Source organism: Ciona robusta, chromosome 10 (assembly GCF_009617815.1).
Source record: "Ciona robusta chromosome 10, ASM961781v2".
NCBI lineage: Eukaryota > Metazoa > Chordata > Ascidiacea > Phlebobranchia > Cionidae > Ciona > Ciona robusta.
This window is the reverse complement of record NC_143244.1, coordinates 6,119,136-6,133,884: the sequence shown is the minus strand read 5'-3', so window position 1 is coordinate 6,133,884 and position 14,749 is coordinate 6,119,136. Positions and strand designations below refer to the sequence as shown.

At 41.6% G+C, this 14,749-nt stretch overlaps 1 protein-coding gene and 64 non-coding genes across 65 annotated transcripts; all 65 read right to left on the bottom strand.

Moving 5' to 3' along the window:
- Positions 1–350: 350 nt before the first annotated feature.
- On the bottom strand, positions 351–4,457 carry LOC149730102 (volume-regulated anion channel subunit LRRC8E-like). Its single transcript, XM_089885761.1, has 8 exons — positions 3,825–4,457; positions 3,406–3,558; positions 2,985–3,083; positions 2,479–2,657; positions 1,975–2,082; positions 1,701–1,778; positions 1,285–1,421; positions 351–1,033 (listed from the first exon to the last, which is right to left on the bottom strand). Exons 1-8 carry the CDS (start codon positions 4,293–4,295, stop codon positions 816–818), a joined length of 1,443 nt encoding a protein of 480 aa, XP_089741887.1. The 5' UTR covers positions 4,296–4,457; the 3' UTR covers positions 351–815.
- A 117-nt stretch (positions 4,458–4,574) lies between these two features.
- On the bottom strand, positions 4,575–4,656 carry Trnas-gcu (transfer RNA serine (anticodon GCU)). The gene has a single exon. It is a non-coding gene; the product is annotated as a tRNA-Ser (tRNA).
- A 137-nt stretch (positions 4,657–4,793) lies between these two features.
- Trnaa-cgc (transfer RNA alanine (anticodon CGC)) lies at positions 4,794–4,865 on the bottom strand. The gene has a single exon. It is a non-coding gene; the product is annotated as a tRNA-Ala (tRNA).
- Positions 4,866–4,868: 3 nt separating this feature from the next.
- On the bottom strand, positions 4,869–4,950 carry Trnas-gcu (transfer RNA serine (anticodon GCU)). The gene has a single exon. It is a non-coding gene; the product is annotated as a tRNA-Ser (tRNA).
- Positions 4,951–5,159: 209 nt separating this feature from the next.
- Positions 5,160–5,241, bottom strand: Trnas-gcu (transfer RNA serine (anticodon GCU)). Its single transcript has one exon. It is a non-coding gene; the product is annotated as a tRNA-Ser (tRNA).
- Positions 5,242–5,377: 136 nt separating this feature from the next.
- On the bottom strand, positions 5,378–5,448 carry Trnat-ugu (transfer RNA threonine (anticodon UGU)). The gene has a single exon. It is a non-coding gene; the product is annotated as a tRNA-Thr (tRNA).
- A 3-nt stretch (positions 5,449–5,451) lies between these two features.
- Positions 5,452–5,533, bottom strand: Trnas-gcu (transfer RNA serine (anticodon GCU)). The gene has a single exon. It is a non-coding gene; the product is annotated as a tRNA-Ser (tRNA).
- Positions 5,534–5,821: 288 nt separating this feature from the next.
- Trnaa-cgc (transfer RNA alanine (anticodon CGC)) lies at positions 5,822–5,893 on the bottom strand. Its single transcript has one exon. It is a non-coding gene; the product is annotated as a tRNA-Ala (tRNA).
- Positions 5,894–5,896: 3 nt separating this feature from the next.
- On the bottom strand, positions 5,897–5,978 carry Trnas-gcu (transfer RNA serine (anticodon GCU)). The gene has a single exon. It is a non-coding gene; the product is annotated as a tRNA-Ser (tRNA).
- Positions 5,979–6,114: 136 nt separating this feature from the next.
- Positions 6,115–6,186, bottom strand: Trnaa-cgc (transfer RNA alanine (anticodon CGC)). Its single transcript has one exon. It is a non-coding gene; the product is annotated as a tRNA-Ala (tRNA).
- Positions 6,187–6,189: 3 nt separating this feature from the next.
- Trnas-gcu (transfer RNA serine (anticodon GCU)) lies at positions 6,190–6,271 on the bottom strand. Its single transcript has one exon. It is a non-coding gene; the product is annotated as a tRNA-Ser (tRNA).
- A 136-nt stretch (positions 6,272–6,407) lies between these two features.
- Positions 6,408–6,479, bottom strand: Trnaa-cgc (transfer RNA alanine (anticodon CGC)). The gene has a single exon. It is a non-coding gene; the product is annotated as a tRNA-Ala (tRNA).
- A 3-nt stretch (positions 6,480–6,482) lies between these two features.
- Trnas-gcu (transfer RNA serine (anticodon GCU)) lies at positions 6,483–6,564 on the bottom strand. The gene has a single exon. It is a non-coding gene; the product is annotated as a tRNA-Ser (tRNA).
- A 136-nt stretch (positions 6,565–6,700) lies between these two features.
- Positions 6,701–6,772, bottom strand: Trnaa-cgc (transfer RNA alanine (anticodon CGC)). Its single transcript has one exon. It is a non-coding gene; the product is annotated as a tRNA-Ala (tRNA).
- A 3-nt stretch (positions 6,773–6,775) lies between these two features.
- Trnas-gcu (transfer RNA serine (anticodon GCU)) lies at positions 6,776–6,857 on the bottom strand. The gene has a single exon. It is a non-coding gene; the product is annotated as a tRNA-Ser (tRNA).
- A 136-nt stretch (positions 6,858–6,993) lies between these two features.
- On the bottom strand, positions 6,994–7,065 carry Trnaa-cgc (transfer RNA alanine (anticodon CGC)). The gene has a single exon. It is a non-coding gene; the product is annotated as a tRNA-Ala (tRNA).
- Positions 7,066–7,068: 3 nt separating this feature from the next.
- Trnas-gcu (transfer RNA serine (anticodon GCU)) lies at positions 7,069–7,150 on the bottom strand. The gene has a single exon. It is a non-coding gene; the product is annotated as a tRNA-Ser (tRNA).
- A 136-nt stretch (positions 7,151–7,286) lies between these two features.
- Trnaa-cgc (transfer RNA alanine (anticodon CGC)) lies at positions 7,287–7,358 on the bottom strand. The gene has a single exon. It is a non-coding gene; the product is annotated as a tRNA-Ala (tRNA).
- A 3-nt stretch (positions 7,359–7,361) lies between these two features.
- On the bottom strand, positions 7,362–7,443 carry Trnas-gcu (transfer RNA serine (anticodon GCU)). Its single transcript has one exon. It is a non-coding gene; the product is annotated as a tRNA-Ser (tRNA).
- A 136-nt stretch (positions 7,444–7,579) lies between these two features.
- Positions 7,580–7,651, bottom strand: Trnaa-cgc (transfer RNA alanine (anticodon CGC)). The gene has a single exon. It is a non-coding gene; the product is annotated as a tRNA-Ala (tRNA).
- A 3-nt stretch (positions 7,652–7,654) lies between these two features.
- On the bottom strand, positions 7,655–7,736 carry Trnas-gcu (transfer RNA serine (anticodon GCU)). Its single transcript has one exon. It is a non-coding gene; the product is annotated as a tRNA-Ser (tRNA).
- A 137-nt stretch (positions 7,737–7,873) lies between these two features.
- On the bottom strand, positions 7,874–7,945 carry Trnaa-cgc (transfer RNA alanine (anticodon CGC)). The gene has a single exon. It is a non-coding gene; the product is annotated as a tRNA-Ala (tRNA).
- Positions 7,946–7,948: 3 nt separating this feature from the next.
- On the bottom strand, positions 7,949–8,030 carry Trnas-gcu (transfer RNA serine (anticodon GCU)). The gene has a single exon. It is a non-coding gene; the product is annotated as a tRNA-Ser (tRNA).
- Positions 8,031–8,239: 209 nt separating this feature from the next.
- Positions 8,240–8,311, bottom strand: Trnaa-cgc (transfer RNA alanine (anticodon CGC)). Its single transcript has one exon. It is a non-coding gene; the product is annotated as a tRNA-Ala (tRNA).
- A 3-nt stretch (positions 8,312–8,314) lies between these two features.
- Trnas-gcu (transfer RNA serine (anticodon GCU)) lies at positions 8,315–8,396 on the bottom strand. The gene has a single exon. It is a non-coding gene; the product is annotated as a tRNA-Ser (tRNA).
- A 136-nt stretch (positions 8,397–8,532) lies between these two features.
- On the bottom strand, positions 8,533–8,604 carry Trnaa-cgc (transfer RNA alanine (anticodon CGC)). Its single transcript has one exon. It is a non-coding gene; the product is annotated as a tRNA-Ala (tRNA).
- A 3-nt stretch (positions 8,605–8,607) lies between these two features.
- On the bottom strand, positions 8,608–8,689 carry Trnas-gcu (transfer RNA serine (anticodon GCU)). Its single transcript has one exon. It is a non-coding gene; the product is annotated as a tRNA-Ser (tRNA).
- Positions 8,690–8,825: 136 nt separating this feature from the next.
- On the bottom strand, positions 8,826–8,897 carry Trnaa-cgc (transfer RNA alanine (anticodon CGC)). Its single transcript has one exon. It is a non-coding gene; the product is annotated as a tRNA-Ala (tRNA).
- Positions 8,898–8,900: 3 nt separating this feature from the next.
- On the bottom strand, positions 8,901–8,982 carry Trnas-gcu (transfer RNA serine (anticodon GCU)). The gene has a single exon. It is a non-coding gene; the product is annotated as a tRNA-Ser (tRNA).
- A 136-nt stretch (positions 8,983–9,118) lies between these two features.
- On the bottom strand, positions 9,119–9,190 carry Trnaa-cgc (transfer RNA alanine (anticodon CGC)). Its single transcript has one exon. It is a non-coding gene; the product is annotated as a tRNA-Ala (tRNA).
- A 3-nt stretch (positions 9,191–9,193) lies between these two features.
- On the bottom strand, positions 9,194–9,275 carry Trnas-gcu (transfer RNA serine (anticodon GCU)). Its single transcript has one exon. It is a non-coding gene; the product is annotated as a tRNA-Ser (tRNA).
- A 136-nt stretch (positions 9,276–9,411) lies between these two features.
- Positions 9,412–9,483, bottom strand: Trnaa-cgc (transfer RNA alanine (anticodon CGC)). Its single transcript has one exon. It is a non-coding gene; the product is annotated as a tRNA-Ala (tRNA).
- A 3-nt stretch (positions 9,484–9,486) lies between these two features.
- Trnas-gcu (transfer RNA serine (anticodon GCU)) lies at positions 9,487–9,568 on the bottom strand. The gene has a single exon. It is a non-coding gene; the product is annotated as a tRNA-Ser (tRNA).
- Positions 9,569–9,704: 136 nt separating this feature from the next.
- Trnaa-cgc (transfer RNA alanine (anticodon CGC)) lies at positions 9,705–9,776 on the bottom strand. The gene has a single exon. It is a non-coding gene; the product is annotated as a tRNA-Ala (tRNA).
- A 3-nt stretch (positions 9,777–9,779) lies between these two features.
- On the bottom strand, positions 9,780–9,861 carry Trnas-gcu (transfer RNA serine (anticodon GCU)). Its single transcript has one exon. It is a non-coding gene; the product is annotated as a tRNA-Ser (tRNA).
- A 137-nt stretch (positions 9,862–9,998) lies between these two features.
- On the bottom strand, positions 9,999–10,070 carry Trnaa-cgc (transfer RNA alanine (anticodon CGC)). Its single transcript has one exon. It is a non-coding gene; the product is annotated as a tRNA-Ala (tRNA).
- A 3-nt stretch (positions 10,071–10,073) lies between these two features.
- On the bottom strand, positions 10,074–10,155 carry Trnas-gcu (transfer RNA serine (anticodon GCU)). The gene has a single exon. It is a non-coding gene; the product is annotated as a tRNA-Ser (tRNA).
- A 136-nt stretch (positions 10,156–10,291) lies between these two features.
- Trnaa-cgc (transfer RNA alanine (anticodon CGC)) lies at positions 10,292–10,363 on the bottom strand. The gene has a single exon. It is a non-coding gene; the product is annotated as a tRNA-Ala (tRNA).
- A 3-nt stretch (positions 10,364–10,366) lies between these two features.
- Trnas-gcu (transfer RNA serine (anticodon GCU)) lies at positions 10,367–10,448 on the bottom strand. Its single transcript has one exon. It is a non-coding gene; the product is annotated as a tRNA-Ser (tRNA).
- A 136-nt stretch (positions 10,449–10,584) lies between these two features.
- On the bottom strand, positions 10,585–10,656 carry Trnaa-cgc (transfer RNA alanine (anticodon CGC)). The gene has a single exon. It is a non-coding gene; the product is annotated as a tRNA-Ala (tRNA).
- A 3-nt stretch (positions 10,657–10,659) lies between these two features.
- Trnas-gcu (transfer RNA serine (anticodon GCU)) lies at positions 10,660–10,741 on the bottom strand. Its single transcript has one exon. It is a non-coding gene; the product is annotated as a tRNA-Ser (tRNA).
- Positions 10,742–10,877: 136 nt separating this feature from the next.
- Trnaa-cgc (transfer RNA alanine (anticodon CGC)) lies at positions 10,878–10,949 on the bottom strand. Its single transcript has one exon. It is a non-coding gene; the product is annotated as a tRNA-Ala (tRNA).
- A 3-nt stretch (positions 10,950–10,952) lies between these two features.
- On the bottom strand, positions 10,953–11,034 carry Trnas-gcu (transfer RNA serine (anticodon GCU)). Its single transcript has one exon. It is a non-coding gene; the product is annotated as a tRNA-Ser (tRNA).
- Positions 11,035–11,243: 209 nt separating this feature from the next.
- Positions 11,244–11,325, bottom strand: Trnas-gcu (transfer RNA serine (anticodon GCU)). Its single transcript has one exon. It is a non-coding gene; the product is annotated as a tRNA-Ser (tRNA).
- A 136-nt stretch (positions 11,326–11,461) lies between these two features.
- On the bottom strand, positions 11,462–11,533 carry Trnaa-cgc (transfer RNA alanine (anticodon CGC)). The gene has a single exon. It is a non-coding gene; the product is annotated as a tRNA-Ala (tRNA).
- A 3-nt stretch (positions 11,534–11,536) lies between these two features.
- Positions 11,537–11,618, bottom strand: Trnas-gcu (transfer RNA serine (anticodon GCU)). The gene has a single exon. It is a non-coding gene; the product is annotated as a tRNA-Ser (tRNA).
- A 136-nt stretch (positions 11,619–11,754) lies between these two features.
- Trnaa-cgc (transfer RNA alanine (anticodon CGC)) lies at positions 11,755–11,826 on the bottom strand. Its single transcript has one exon. It is a non-coding gene; the product is annotated as a tRNA-Ala (tRNA).
- Positions 11,827–11,829: 3 nt separating this feature from the next.
- Trnas-gcu (transfer RNA serine (anticodon GCU)) lies at positions 11,830–11,911 on the bottom strand. Its single transcript has one exon. It is a non-coding gene; the product is annotated as a tRNA-Ser (tRNA).
- A 136-nt stretch (positions 11,912–12,047) lies between these two features.
- On the bottom strand, positions 12,048–12,119 carry Trnaa-cgc (transfer RNA alanine (anticodon CGC)). The gene has a single exon. It is a non-coding gene; the product is annotated as a tRNA-Ala (tRNA).
- Positions 12,120–12,122: 3 nt separating this feature from the next.
- Positions 12,123–12,204, bottom strand: Trnas-gcu (transfer RNA serine (anticodon GCU)). The gene has a single exon. It is a non-coding gene; the product is annotated as a tRNA-Ser (tRNA).
- Positions 12,205–12,340: 136 nt separating this feature from the next.
- Trnaa-cgc (transfer RNA alanine (anticodon CGC)) lies at positions 12,341–12,412 on the bottom strand. Its single transcript has one exon. It is a non-coding gene; the product is annotated as a tRNA-Ala (tRNA).
- Positions 12,413–12,415: 3 nt separating this feature from the next.
- Positions 12,416–12,497, bottom strand: Trnas-gcu (transfer RNA serine (anticodon GCU)). The gene has a single exon. It is a non-coding gene; the product is annotated as a tRNA-Ser (tRNA).
- Positions 12,498–12,633: 136 nt separating this feature from the next.
- Trnaa-cgc (transfer RNA alanine (anticodon CGC)) lies at positions 12,634–12,705 on the bottom strand. Its single transcript has one exon. It is a non-coding gene; the product is annotated as a tRNA-Ala (tRNA).
- A 3-nt stretch (positions 12,706–12,708) lies between these two features.
- On the bottom strand, positions 12,709–12,790 carry Trnas-gcu (transfer RNA serine (anticodon GCU)). Its single transcript has one exon. It is a non-coding gene; the product is annotated as a tRNA-Ser (tRNA).
- Positions 12,791–12,925: 135 nt separating this feature from the next.
- On the bottom strand, positions 12,926–12,997 carry Trnaa-cgc (transfer RNA alanine (anticodon CGC)). The gene has a single exon. It is a non-coding gene; the product is annotated as a tRNA-Ala (tRNA).
- Positions 12,998–13,000: 3 nt separating this feature from the next.
- Positions 13,001–13,082, bottom strand: Trnas-gcu (transfer RNA serine (anticodon GCU)). The gene has a single exon. It is a non-coding gene; the product is annotated as a tRNA-Ser (tRNA).
- Positions 13,083–13,217: 135 nt separating this feature from the next.
- On the bottom strand, positions 13,218–13,289 carry Trnaa-cgc (transfer RNA alanine (anticodon CGC)). Its single transcript has one exon. It is a non-coding gene; the product is annotated as a tRNA-Ala (tRNA).
- A 3-nt stretch (positions 13,290–13,292) lies between these two features.
- Trnas-gcu (transfer RNA serine (anticodon GCU)) lies at positions 13,293–13,374 on the bottom strand. The gene has a single exon. It is a non-coding gene; the product is annotated as a tRNA-Ser (tRNA).
- A 136-nt stretch (positions 13,375–13,510) lies between these two features.
- Positions 13,511–13,582, bottom strand: Trnaa-cgc (transfer RNA alanine (anticodon CGC)). The gene has a single exon. It is a non-coding gene; the product is annotated as a tRNA-Ala (tRNA).
- A 3-nt stretch (positions 13,583–13,585) lies between these two features.
- Trnas-gcu (transfer RNA serine (anticodon GCU)) lies at positions 13,586–13,667 on the bottom strand. The gene has a single exon. It is a non-coding gene; the product is annotated as a tRNA-Ser (tRNA).
- Positions 13,668–13,876: 209 nt separating this feature from the next.
- Positions 13,877–13,958, bottom strand: Trnas-gcu (transfer RNA serine (anticodon GCU)). The gene has a single exon. It is a non-coding gene; the product is annotated as a tRNA-Ser (tRNA).
- Positions 13,959–14,094: 136 nt separating this feature from the next.
- On the bottom strand, positions 14,095–14,166 carry Trnaa-cgc (transfer RNA alanine (anticodon CGC)). The gene has a single exon. It is a non-coding gene; the product is annotated as a tRNA-Ala (tRNA).
- Positions 14,167–14,169: 3 nt separating this feature from the next.
- Trnas-gcu (transfer RNA serine (anticodon GCU)) lies at positions 14,170–14,251 on the bottom strand. The gene has a single exon. It is a non-coding gene; the product is annotated as a tRNA-Ser (tRNA).
- Positions 14,252–14,387: 136 nt separating this feature from the next.
- Trnaa-cgc (transfer RNA alanine (anticodon CGC)) lies at positions 14,388–14,459 on the bottom strand. Its single transcript has one exon. It is a non-coding gene; the product is annotated as a tRNA-Ala (tRNA).
- Positions 14,460–14,462: 3 nt separating this feature from the next.
- Trnas-gcu (transfer RNA serine (anticodon GCU)) lies at positions 14,463–14,544 on the bottom strand. Its single transcript has one exon. It is a non-coding gene; the product is annotated as a tRNA-Ser (tRNA).
- Between the last annotated feature and the right edge of the window lie 205 nt (positions 14,545–14,749).

Here is a 14,749-nt window from a genome sequence, read left to right as displayed (position 1 = left end):
GTTGATCGTGTGTTTTTTTTTGCGGCGTTCCAGCGCCACAGCGTGGATGTCTAGACATAGTCCCCTATGTTCCTAAATGAGTGTAACTTACTTTATCCTCGCATGGCAGTCGTTATTACACGATACAACTCGTGCCAGCTTACGAGTTACCCAATTCCAGTATGTTACTTTGTGGGTGTTTTTTTTTCCATTTTTTTTATGTGGGGCTAACAAATTGAACAACCCATTAGTGACCACTGGGTTGGAGCGATTCCCTTGAGGCCATTACCTCTGGGTTCAAGGCAGGCGCGCTAACCAACTATGCTACGGCACCGGACAACATTTATCTCTTAAGAGTGCAGTCGTATATATTTTATTTATTTTTAATTGCCTTTTTATAAATTTTATTTATTTTCAAAGTGAGATATATATATAAAAAATCAGTAAAAAACACATGTATGTAGTACAACACTGCCTTGGCTTATACACACTGCATATTTTCATTGGAAAAAAATGATATTTAATAAAAGCAGTGACACTGTTTAATGTGCCACTGTAACACAATTATAACATCTCAACAATAATAAAAGAGCCATGTTATAAATACTTAAGTTATTCTGCCACAAAATAAATAGGTAACATCAAGTTGCATGCAGTTGTTTCCCCTCTCTCTGTTCTTTAGATAATATGATCTTCGCTCTCATTTTCAAAGTTATAACAAAGTTGTAATGTTATAAATATATGTAACCTCTTTATCCCTCATAGCTACAACACAAGTGTTCTATTTCATACATCTCATGGCTGTTTACCAAGTTTTCCACTTTGTTCGCAATATTTCAGGTGCTTGAGATACGATCTGATACATCTCCAGATGTTTTTGAACTTGATGATGGGGAATCAGTTGCCTCATCCTGTGGGCTCTCGATAAAAAATGAAACTTTTCCATAGCTCGACGACTTGGTAAGCAGAGGATGAGACGAAGAATTTGATTTTCTCGCAGGAAACTGTTTCACCAACTTTTGTTTGACAGGGGATTCAATGTGAACATCTTCAACTAAATACAAATGTAATTTATTTTTAAATTTTAAAATATGTACAAAGGTAAATGGTTGTAAGGGTATTTGAATATAGATGGTTGACTAAAAATAAAAATCCTTTTACGTCTTTATATATACAAATTAAAACCTATAATATAAATTTTAAAAGGTGATATACTATTTTTAAAATTTTGCTGACAAATGTTCAAAAATGTAAAATCATGCTGTAAAAATGCATAAAGTAACATTATAGATACACGCCACAAACCTGGCTGAGAAAACTTTTCTTTCCACTGATCAAATAGAAATATAGTAAAGTATGTGATTGTTTTATGGTTTGATGAAGAAGCGAGGTGTAGAAGCAATGCCAGGTCGTTATGTACAACAGTTTGATCCTGACCCACTCTGTAAAAGGGAATAGGTTAATATAATTTAAAAATTTAAAGTTTTTTTTGTATCATTACCCATTGAAATATTTTTCACATAAAAAAGAACCTGACATTGGACAAATAGATTGCTTAATAAGGGAATAAAAGCAGGATTTGTTTTTGTTTTCGTAAAAATGCAATTATTAGTCCCCCTTTTTTACGACTTAATTTAGAGATATACGAGTACTGACACTGTACCATAAACTCTGTAAACTTTGACCACCATACAATTTAGGTGAAATAGAAAAAACATTACTTGAATGGTCGGCATTTTACGAATTTTCTCTTTTTAGATGAAGAATCATCATTGTCATCTTCACAGCATAAAAAATTCCTGCAACAAAACATAAATGCTAATTTTTTGTTACAAGTTACAACCCATTACTATAATAGTTCATAAACATTTTATAATTTGTAAACATATAACTACTATCAAATATTAACCCATAGTGCTAACTGTTACATATATTCTTACAGTTACTTTGTGAAAGATTAATAAACAAGTATAGTCTGTAGGTGTAGCTACATACCTTCTTGGTCTGTTAATGTAAACAGCTTTATCATTGATCCACTTCAAAGCACTGCAGTTAAATATCCCGTATACAAGTACCAACAACTGAGCCATGTACCATATGATCCTGAAATCAAATTTTACAATTACCGAGGCCCAGAAAATGTTACACCACATGACATATAATTTAACAGAGTATTTTCATTGTGTATTTTTACCATTGATAATGTTTAGTATCAAATTTTACTGAATAATAATGTTCAATTTTTTTATCTTTTTGTGAAAGATTTAAAAAAACACCATATGTAGTGGACCAGTGGTACTGGTGTGAACAATTAAATAAAACTAGTCCGGATACATGTTTGGCAATGTTACTAAATGACCATGCAACCATAATGGTAGCTGTACCGAGATTTAAACCCGGTTTGTTCCAGTTTCAACATACCATTCTTATAGTTATGCTTTAAAACATACTGTTCTTAACAATATCATGTATTTTGTTGAATGATAAAATCCACTCTACCTTAAAAATGTGTCGTGTTCACAAACTTCTGACCAGCCACAAGTTGAGTAGAACTCAAACTTTACAAACAAGACCATGTTAATGAAGAAAAACAACATCCATGCAATCAACTGAACAATGGACTTTGAGATGTATGAGTCTAGTAGAACAACTGAGTTTTCATTCTCGATACAGAACTTCTGCAGATGTAAAAAAAGGACATGTATACCCATTAATGCACGTCGCTCGAATATAAGTTAGCAATTATTTGTTAATAACAGATATACAACTCATTTAAGTGTTGGTTATGAATTTTACCTATTAAATTTATGTTATAATAAATAACTTAATTTGTCTCTTCGATTATGGTAGCAAAGATTGGTAAATATTTAAAACAAAAAGACAGGAGGATATAGCAACAAAACAATAGTTCTTAAAACAAGCAGTTAAAAACATATTTTCATTTAATTGGGAAAAAGTGTGGTTGCTTTACCTATATCCCCCACAAATGAAACACCTTCTTTTACCTGAACTCTTTCATATAACCTTCTCGCTTGAGATTTGTTCAAATACGCACTGTTGGGTCGAAACAAGGTTTCAAGTAACAAAATCATTTCCATATTCACCTTTAATTGATAAACGAACATTAATCAAAAAAAACTATAATTTCCAGGCTGAAAATATGTTAAAAAAGCAAAACTAAAACATTAAAAACCAAAAAGTTTGACTTGTTTCTTTATATATATATATACCACTTTACAGCCAAGAATTAGATTACAAATTTGTAAATATAGGCTATATAATATATATAAATATATATATGTATTGTATAAATGTGAAAAAAAATGGCATATATATTTTATATTATTAGAATAGGTTTTGTAGTACTTAAAAAGATGGTAAAATAGTTCAAACTCAAAGGTATAATAAACAAAGCTATTGACTTACTGCATCACTTTTCATCAAAGTAAATAGTGATTGAGTGACAGGTATAGTGGATTCTGATTGCAATACATCAGCAACTGACACATACCATGTAGATTGTCTACATTCGTGGAGAATTGAGGCAAACTCTTTGATCAATAGCTGGACACTGGGCATCTTGTAAAATGAAATAGCATTATTATATTATATATATACAATAAATATGAACACAGTCACTAACAGTTTGTCTAAATTGTTAGCCATACAGAAAAAGCAATCACCAACAAAGTTTAATATGTGGTAACACATAAGCAGGTACAAGGTGTATGAAACAGAACATTTGTGTAATAACGACTGTCGTTTTTCCACCTTGAAAGCAAGTTACATTCATTCATTCAACACACTGTTTTTCATTAATATATAGGTAATACAGTTTCTCCTACCTTTACCCATAAAATGCCAATCAAAAGTAAAACAGCAGATTCTGCCAGAAGAAAGTATGGCAAATATGCTTGGTAGTGTTTTAAACAGAAGTACAAAACTGATGAGTTGGAATCTTGCTTCTGTTTGTGTACAGAAATGTCATCTTCACCTTCTGCAACTTTTAAGTCTTTCACCAGATGAACTTTTAGGTTAGATTGTAGTACAAACTGTCGGGTTTCCTTATCAAGATTGGGTTTTGTTAATACAATATCACCAGTTTTATTGAATTCATTCGTTAATGGTTGTGAAGTATTGCTCTGTATAAAAGTTTTTCTTGGGCAAAGCTGTTGTAGTTCACTGCGACCAATAATAATTCGTGTGGTTCCAATTATTGCAATAACAAGCAGAATATAGGCACAGTAGTCCAACAATGCTTCACGTGTTGGCTTTATAAGCGAAGCAGTTGTTTTAAATGCCCAACTTGACGCCATTTATTCAGAAAAGAAAACAAAGCCGAACTACTACCAACTACAAAATGAAACCAAACTCGCTCAACTAGCTCGCGCACAAACATTTAATGACAACCTTTTGCAACAATCAAGCCTTAAAAAGAAAAAAAGGGAGCGAAAGCCTAATAAAAGGGCACATACTTATTTGGGTTAAAATAATAGAAAATTACACTTCACCTAACCACATGGAAAGGCCGGGGATTGAACCAGACGCGTCACTTATGCGAAGCGTGCGCTCTAAAACTGAGCTAAATTGCCAAACGACGAGGATGGGATTCGAACCCACGCGTGCAGAGCACAATGGATTAGCAGTCCATCGCCTTAACCACTCGGCCACCTCGTCTTCGATAAAACGTTGAAATTAACTTATTTACTTTCGAGAGTTGTTGAAAATTCAAGAGAATATTTTCAGTGACACTCCAACAGTTTCAATAAATATGATCAAGTTCCGTTTCGACTGTTCTTAATCAACCTAAAAATTGGAGATGCCGGGGATTGAACCCGGGGCCTCACACATGCGAAGCGTGCGCTCTACCACTGAGCTACATCCCCAAACGAGGAGGATGGGATTCGAACCCACGCGTGCAGAGCACAATGGATTAGCAGTCCATCGCCTTAACCACTCGGCCACCTCGTCTTCGATAAAATGTTGAATTTAACTGATCTACTTTCGGGAGTTGTTGAAAATGCAAGAGAATATTTTCAGTGACACTCCAACAGTTTCAATAAATATGATCAAGTTCCGTTTCGACTGTCCTTACCAACCTAAAAACGGAGATGCCGGGGATTGAACCCGGGGCCTCACACATGCGAACGTGCGCTCTACCACAGAGCTACATCCCCAAACGACGAGGATGGGATTCGAACCCACGCGTGCAGAGCACAATGGATTAGCAGTCCATCGCCTTAACCACTCGGCCACCTCGTCTTCGATTAAACATTGAATTTAACTTATTTACTTTCGGGAGTTGTTGAAAATTTAAGAGAATATTTTCAGTGACACTCCAACAGTTTCAACAAATATGATCAAGTTCCGTTTCGACTGTTCTTAATCAATCTAAAAATGAAGATGCCGGGATTGAACCCGGGGCCTCACACATACAAAGCGTGCGCTCTACCACTGAGCTACATCCCCAAACGAGGAGGATGGGATTCGAACCCACGCGTGCAGAGCACAATGGATTAGCAGTCCATCGGCTTAACCACTCGGCCACCTCGTCTTCGATAAAACGTTAAATTTAACTTCTTTACTTTCGGGAGTTGTTGAAAATTTAAGAGAATATTTTCAGTGACACCCCAACAGTTTCAAAAAATATGATCAAGTTCCGTTTCAACTGTTCTTATCAACCTAAAAATGGAGATGCCGGAGATTGAACCCGGGGCCTCACACATGCGAAGCGTGCGCTCTACCTGTGTTGAAAATTCAAGAGAATATTTTGATTGGCACTCCAACAGTTTCAATAAATATGATCAAGTTACGTTTCGACTGTTCTTAATCAACCTAAAAATGGAGATGCCGGGGATTGAACCCGGGGCCTCACACATGCGAAGCGTGCGCTCTACCACTGAGCTACATCCCCAAACGACGAGGATGGGATTCGAACCCACGCGTGCAGAGCACAATGGATTAGCAGTCCATCGCCTTAACCACTCGGCCACCTCGTCTTCGATAAAACGTTGAATTTAACTTACTTAGTTTCGGGAGTTGTTGAAAATTCAAGAGAATATCTTCAGTGACACTCCAACAGTTTCAATAAATATGATCAAGTTCCGTTTCGACTGTTCTTAATCAACCAAAAAATGGAGATGCCGGGGATTGAACCCGGGGCCTCACACATGCGAAGCGTGCGCTCTACCACTGAGCTACATCCCCAAACGACGAGGATGGGATTCGAACCCACGCGTGCACAGCACAATGGATTAGCAGTCCATCGCCTTAACCACTCGGCCACCTCGTCTTCGATAAAACATCGAATTTAACTGATTTACTTTCGGGAGTTATTGAAAATTCAAGAGAACATTTTCAGTGACACTCCAACAGTTTCAATAAATATGATCAAGTTCCGTTTCGACTGTTCTTAATCAACCTAAAAATGGAGATGCCGGGGATTGAACCCGGGGCCTCACACATGCGAAGCGTGCGCTCTACCACTGAGCTACATCCCCAAACGACGAGGATGGGATTCGAACCCACGCGTGCAGAGCACAATGGATTAGCAGTCCATCGCCTTAACCACTCGGCCACCTCGTCTTCGATAAAACATCGAATTTAACTGATTTACTTTCGGGAGTTGTTGAAAATTCAAGAGAATATTTTCAGTGACACTCCAACAGTTTCAATAAATATGATCAAGTTCCGTTTCGACTGTTCTTAATCAACCTAAAAATGGAGATGCCGGGGATTGAACCCGGGGCCTCACACATGCGAAGCGTGCGCTCTACCACTGAGCTACATCCCCAAACGACGAGGATGGGATTCGAACCCACGCGTGCAGAGCACAATGGATTAGCAGTCCATCGCCTTAACCACTCGGCCACCTCGTCTTCGATAAAACGTTGAATTTAACTTACTTAGTTTCGGGAGTTGTTGAAAATTCAAGAGAATATTTTCAGTGACACTCCAACAGTTTCAATAAATATGATCAAGTTCCGTTTCGACTGTTCTTAATCAACCAAAAAATGGAGATGCCGGGGATTGAACCCGGGGCCTCACACATGCGAAGCGTGCGCTCTACCACTGAGCTACATCCCCAAACGACGAGGATGGGATTCGAACCCACGCGTGCAGAGCACAATGGATTAGCAGTCCATCGCCTTAACCACTCGGCCACCTCGTCTTCGATAAAACATCGAATTTAACTGATTTACTTTCGGGAGTTATTGAAAATTCAAGAGAACATTTTCAGTGACACTCCAACAGTTTCAATAAATATGATCAAGTTCCGTTTCGACTGTTCTTAATCAACCTAAAAATGGAGATGCCGGGGATTGAACCCGGGGCCTCACACATGCGAAGCGTGCGCTCTACCACTGAGCTACATCCCCAAACGACGAGGATGGGATTCGAACCCACGCGTGCAGAGCACAATGGATTAGCAGTCCATCGCCTTAACCACTCGGCCACCTCGTCTTCGATAAAACATCGAATTTAACTGATTTACTTTCGGGAGTTATTGAAAATTCAAGAGAATATTTTCAGTGACACTCCAACAGTTTCAATAAATATGATCAAGTTCCGTTTCGACTGTTCTTAATCAACCAAAAAATGGAGATGCCGGGGATTGAACCCGGGGCCTCACACATGCGAAGCGTGCGCTCTACCACTGAGCTACATCCCCAAACGACGAGGATGGGATTCGAACCCACGCGTGCAGAGCACAATGGATTAGCAGTCCATCGCCTTAACCACTCGGCCACCTCGTCTTCGATAAAACATCGAATTTAACTGATTTACTTTCGGGAGTTATTGAAAATTCAAGAGAACATTTTCAGTGACACTCCAACAGTTTCAATAAATATGATCAAGTTCCGTTTCGACTGTTCTTAATCAACCTAAAAAATGGAGATGCCGGGGATTGAACCCGGGGCCTCACACGTGCGAAGCGTGCGCTCTACCACTGAGCTACATGCCCAAACGACGAGGATGGAATTCGAACCCACGCGTGCAGAGCACAATGGATTAGCAGTCTATCGCCTTAACCACTCGGCCACCTCGTCTTCGATAAAATTAGCAGTCCATCGCCTTAAAGGATTAGCAGTCCATCGCCTTAACCACTCGGCCACCTCGTCTTCGATAAAACATCGAATTTAACTGATTTACTTTCGGGAGTTATTGAAAATTCAAGAGAACATTTTCAGTGACACTCCAACAGTTTCAATAAATATGATCAAGTTCCGTTTCGACTGTTCTTAATCAACCTAAAAAATGGAGATGCCGGGGATTGAACCCGGGGCCTCACACGTGCGAAGCGTGCGCTCTACCACTGAGCTACATGCCCAAACGACGAGGATGGAATTCGAACCCACGCGTGCAGAGCACAATGGATTAGCAGTCTATCGCCTTAACCACTCGGCCACCTCGTCTTCGATAAAACGTTGAATTTAACTTACTTAGTTTCGGGAGTTGTTGAAAATTCAAGAGAATATTTTCAGTGACACTCCAACAGTTTCAATAAATATGATCAAGTTCCGTTTCGACTGTTCTTAATCAACCAAAAAATGGAGATGCCGGGGATTGAACCCGGGGCCTCACACATGCGAAGCGTGCGCTCTACCACTGAGCTACATCCCCAAACGACGAGGATGGGATTCGAACCCACGCGTGCAGAGCACAATGGATTAGCAGTCCATCGCCTTAACCACTCGGCCACCTCTTCTTCGATAAAACATCGAATTTAACTGATTCACTTTCGTGAGTTATTTAAAATTCAAGAGAACATTTTCAGTGACACTCCAACAGTTTCAATAAATATGATCAAGTTCCGTTTCGACTGTTCTTAATCAACCAAAAAATGGAGATGCCGGGGATTGAACCCGGGGCCTCACACATGCGAAGCGTGCGCTCTACCACTGAGCTACATCCCCAAACGACGAGGATGGGATTCGAACCCACGCGTGCAGAGCACAATGGATTAGCAGTCCATCGCCTTAACCACTCGGCCACCTCGTCTTCGATAAAACATTGAATTTAACTGATTTACTTTCGGGAGTTGTTGAAAATTCAAGAGAATATTTTCAGTGACACTCCAACAGTTTCAATAAATATGATCAAGTTCCGTTTCGACTGTTCTTAATCAACCAAAAAATGGAGATGCCGGGGATTGAACCCGGGGCCTCACACATGCGAAGCGTGCGCTCTACCACTGAGCTACATCCCCAAACGACGAGGATGGGATTCGAACCCACGCGTGCAGAGCACAATGGATTAGCAGTCCATTGCCTTAACCACTCGGCCACCTCGTCTTCGATAAAACATCGAATTTAACTGATTTACTTTCGGGAGTTATTGAAAATTCAAGAGAACATTTTCAGTGACACTCCAACAGTTTCAATAAATATGATCAAGTTCCGTTTCGACTGTTCTTAATCAACCTAAAAATGGAGATGCCGGGGATTGAACCCGGGGCCTCACACATGCGAAGCGTGCGCTCTACCACTGAGCTACATCCCCAAACGACGAGGATGGGATTCGAACCCACGCGTGCAGAGCACAATGGATTAGCAGTCCATCGCCTTAACCACTCGGCCACCTCGTCTTCGATAAAACGTCGAATTTAACTTACTTAGTTTCGGGAGTTGTTGAAAATTCAAGAGAATATTTTCAGTGACACTCCAACAGTTTCAATAAATATGATCAAGTTCCGTTTCGACTGTTCTTAATCAACCAAAAAATGGAGATGCCGGGGATTGAACCCGGGGCCTCACACATGCGAAGCGTGCGCTCTACCACTGAGCTACATGCCCAAACGACGAGGATGGGATTCGAACCCACGCGTGCAGAGCACAATGGATTAGCAGTCCATCGCCTTAACCACTCGGCCACCTCGTCTTCGATAAAACATCGAATTTAACTGATTTACTTTCGGGAGTTATTGAAAATTCAAGAGAACATTTTCAGTGACACTCCAACAGTTTCAATAAATATGATCAAGTTCCGTTTCGACTGTTCTTAATCAACCTAAAAAATGGAGATGCCGGGGATTGAACCCGGGGCCTCACACGTGCGAAGCGTGCGCTCTACCACTGAGCTACATGCCCAAACGACGAGGATGGGATTCGAACCCACGCGTGCAGAGCACAATGGATTAGCAGTCCATCGCCTTAACCACTCGGCCACCTCGTCTTCGATAAAACGTTGATTTTAACTTACTTAGTTTCGGGAGTTGTTGAAAATTCAAGAGAATATTTTCAGTGACACTCCAACAGTTTCAATAAATATGATCAAGTTCCGTTTCGACTGTTCTTAATCAACCAAAAAATGGAGATGCCGGGGATTGAACCCGGGGCCTCACACATGCGAAGCGTGCGCTCTACCACTGAGCTACATCCCCAAACGACGAGGATGGGATTCGAACCCACGCGTGCAGAGCACAATGGATTAGCAGTCCATCGCCTTAACCACTCGGCCACTTCGTCTTCGATAAAACATCGAATTTAACTGATTTACTTTCGGGAGTTATTGAAAATTCAAGAGAACATTTTCAGTGACACTCCAACAGTTTTAATAAATATGATCAAGTTCCGTTTCGACTGTTCTTAATCAACCTAAAAATGGAGATGCCGGGGATTAAACCCGGGGCCTCACACATGCGAAGCGTGCGCTCTACCACTGAGCTACATCCCCAAACGACGAGGATGGGATTCGAACCCACGCGTGCAGAGCACAATGGATTAGCAGTCCATCGCCTTAACCACTCGGCCACCTCGTCTTCGATAAAACGTCGAATTTAACTTACTTAGTTTCGGGAGTTGTTGAAAATTCAAGAGAATATTTTCAGTGACACTCCAACAGTTTCAATAAATATGATCAAGTTCCGTTTCGACTGTTCTTAATCAACCAAAAAATGGAGATGCCGGGGATTGAACCCGGGGCCTCACACATGCGAAGCGTGCGCTCTACCACTGAGCTACATCCCCAAACGACGAGGATGGGATTCGAACCCACGCGTGCAGAGCACAATGGATTAGCAGTCCATCGCCTTAACCACTCTGCCACCTCGTCTTCGATAAAACGTTGAATTTAACTTATTTACTTTCGGGAGTTGTTGAAAATTCAAGAGAATATTTTCAGTGACACTCCAACAGTTTCAATAAATATGATCAAGTTCCGTTTCGACTATCCTTACCAACCTAAAAATGGAGATGCCGGGGATTGAACCCGGGGCCTCACACATGCGAAGCGTGCGCTCTACCACTGAGCTACATCCCAAACGACGAGGATGGGATTCGAACCCACGCGTGCAGAGCACAATGGATTAGCAGTCCATCGCCTTAACCACTCGGCCACCTCGTCTTCGATAAAACGTTGAATTTAACTTACTTAGTTTCGGGAGTTGTTGAAAATTCAAGAGAATATTTTCAGTGACACTCCAACAGTTTCAATAAATATGATCAAGTTCCGTTTCGACTGTTCTTAATCAACCAAAAAATGGAGATGCCGGGGATTGAACCCGGGGCCTCACACATGCGAAGCGTGCGCTCTACCACTGAGCTACATCCCCAAACGACGAGGATGGGATTCGAACCCACGCGTGCAGAGCACAATGGATTAGCAGTCCATCGCCTTAACCACTCGGCCACCTCGTCTTCGATAAAACGTCGAATTTAACTTACTTAGTTTCGGGAGTTGTTGAAAATTCAAGAGAATATTTTCAGTGACACTCCAACAGTTTCAATAAATATGATCAAGTTCCGTTTCGACTGTTCTTAATCAACCAAAAAATGGAGATGCCGGGGATTGAACCCGGGGCCTCACACATGCGAAGCGTGCGCTCTACCACTGAGCTACATCCCCAAACGACGAGGATGGGATTCGAACCCACGCGTGCAGAGCACAATGGATTAGCAGTCCATCGCCTTAACCACTCGGCCACCTCGTCTTCGATAAAACGTTGAATTTAACTTACTTAGTTTCGGGAGTTGTTGAAAATTCAAGAGAATATTTTCAGTGACACTCCAACAGTTTCAATAAATATGATCAAGTTCCGTTTCGACTGTTCTTAATCAACCAAAAAATGGAGATGCCGGGGATTGAACCCGGGGCCTCACACATGCGAAGCGTGCGCTCTACCACTGAGCTACATCCCCAAACGACGAGGATGGGATTCGAACCCACGCGTGCAGAGCACAATGGATTAGCAGTCCATCGCCTTAACCACTCGGCCACTTCGTCTTCGATAAAACATCGAATTTAACTGATTTACTTTCGGGAGTTATTGAAAATTCAAGAGAACATTTTCAGTGACACTCCAACAGTTTTAATAAATATGATCAAGTTCCGTTTCGACTGTTCTTAATCAACCTAAAAATGGAGATGCCGGGGATTAAACCCGGGGCCTCACACATGCGAAGCGTGCGCTCTACCACTGAGCTACATCCCTAAACGACGAGGATGGGATTCGAACCCACGCGTGCAGAGCACAATGGATTAGCAGTCCATCGCCTTAACCACTCGGCCACCTCGTCTTCGATAAAGCATCGAATTTAACTGATTTACTTTCGGGAGTTATTGAAAATTCAAGAGAACATTTTCAGTGACACTCCAACAGTTTCAATAAATATGATCAAGTTCCGTTTCGACTGTTCTTAATCAACCTAAAAATGGAGATGCCGGGGATTGAACCCGGGGCCTCACACATGCGAAGCGTGCGCTCTACCACTGAGCTACATCCCCAAACGACGAGGATGGGATTCGAACCCACGCGTGCAGAGCACAATGGATTAGCAGTCCATCGCCTTAACCACTCGGCCACCTCCTCTTCGATAAAACGTTGAATTTAACTTATTTACTTTCGGGAGTTGTTGAAAATTCAAGAGAATATTTTCAGTGACACTCCAACAGTTTCAATAAATATGATTAATTTCCGTTTCGACTGTTCTTATCAACCTAAAAATGGAGATGCCGGGGATTGAACCCCGGGCCTCACACATGCGAAGCGTGCGCTCTACCACTGAGCTACATCCCCAAACGACGAGGATGGGATTCGAACCCACGCGTGCAGAGCACAATGGATTAGCAGTCCATCGCCTTAACCACTCGGCCACCTCCTCTTCGATAAAACGTTGAATTTAACTTATTTACTTTCGGGAGTTGTTGAAAATCAAGAGAATATTTTCAGTGACACTCCAACAGTTTCAATAAATATGATCAAGTTCCGTTTCGACTGTTCTTAATCAACCAAAAAATGGAGATGCCGGGGATTGAACCCGGGGCCTCACACATGCGAAGCGTGCGCTCTACCACTGAGCTACATCCCCAAACAACGAGGATGGGATTCGAACCCACGCGTGCAGAGCACAATGGATTAGCAGTCCATCGCCTTAACCACTCGGCCACCTCGTCTTCGATAAAACGTCGAATTTAACTTACTTAGTTTCGGGAGTTGTTGAAAATTCAAGAGAATATTTTCAGTGACACTCCAACAGTTTCAATAAATATGATCAAGTTCCGTTTCGACTGTTCTTAATCAACCAAAAAATGGAGATGCCGGGGATTGAACCCGGGGCCTCACACATGCGAAGCGTGCGCTCTACCACTGAGCTACATCCCCAAACGACGAGGATGGGATTCGAACCCACGCGTGCAGAGCACACTGGATTAGCAGTCCATCGCCTTAACCACTCGGCCACCTCGTCTTCGATAAAACGTTGAATTTAACTTATTTACTTTCGGGAGTTGTTGAAAATTCAAGAGAATATTTTCAGTGACACTCCAACAGTTTCAATAAATATGATCAAGTTCCGTTTCGACTATCCTTACCAACCTAAAAATGGAGATGCCGGGGATTGAACCCGGGGCCTCACACATGCGAAGCGTGCGCTCTACCACTGAGCTACATCCCAAACGACGAGGATGGGATTCGAACCCACGCGTGCAGAGCACAATGGATTAGCAGTCCATCGCCTTAACCACTCGGCCACCTCGTCTTCGATAAAACGTTGAATTTAACTTACTTAGTTTCGGGAGTTGTTGAAAATTCAAGAGAATATTTTCAGTGACACTCCAACAGTTTCAATAAATATGATCAAGTTCCGTTTCGACTGTTCTTAATCAACCAAAAAATGGAGATGCCGGGGATTGAACCCGGGGCCTCACACATGCGAAGCGTGCGCTCTACCACTGAGCTACATCCCCAAACGACGAGGATGGGATTCGAACCCACGCGTGCAGAGCACAATGGATTAGCAGTCCATCGCCTTAACCACTCGGCCACCTCGTCTTCGATAAAACGTCGAATTTAACTTACTTAGTTTCGGGAGTTGTTGAAAATTCAAGAGAATATTTTCAGTGACACTCCAACAGTTTCAATAAATATGATCAAGTTCCGTTTCGACTGTTCTTAATCAACCAAAAAATGGAGATGCCGGGGATTGAACCCGGGGCCTCACACATGCGAAGCGTGCGCTCTACCACTGAGCTACATCCCCAAACGACGAGGATGGGATTCGAACCCACGCGTGCAGAGCACAATGGATTAGCAGTCCATCGCCTTAACCACTCGGCCACCTCGTCTTCGATAAAACGTTGAATTTAACTTATTTACTTTCGGGAGTTGTTGAAAATTCAAGAGAATATTTTCAGTGACACTCCAACAGTTTCAATAAATATGATCAAGTTCCGTTTCGACTATCCTTACCAACCTAAAAATGGAGATGCCGGGGATTGAACCCGTGGCCTCACACATGCGAAGCGTGCGCTCTACCACTGAGCTACATCC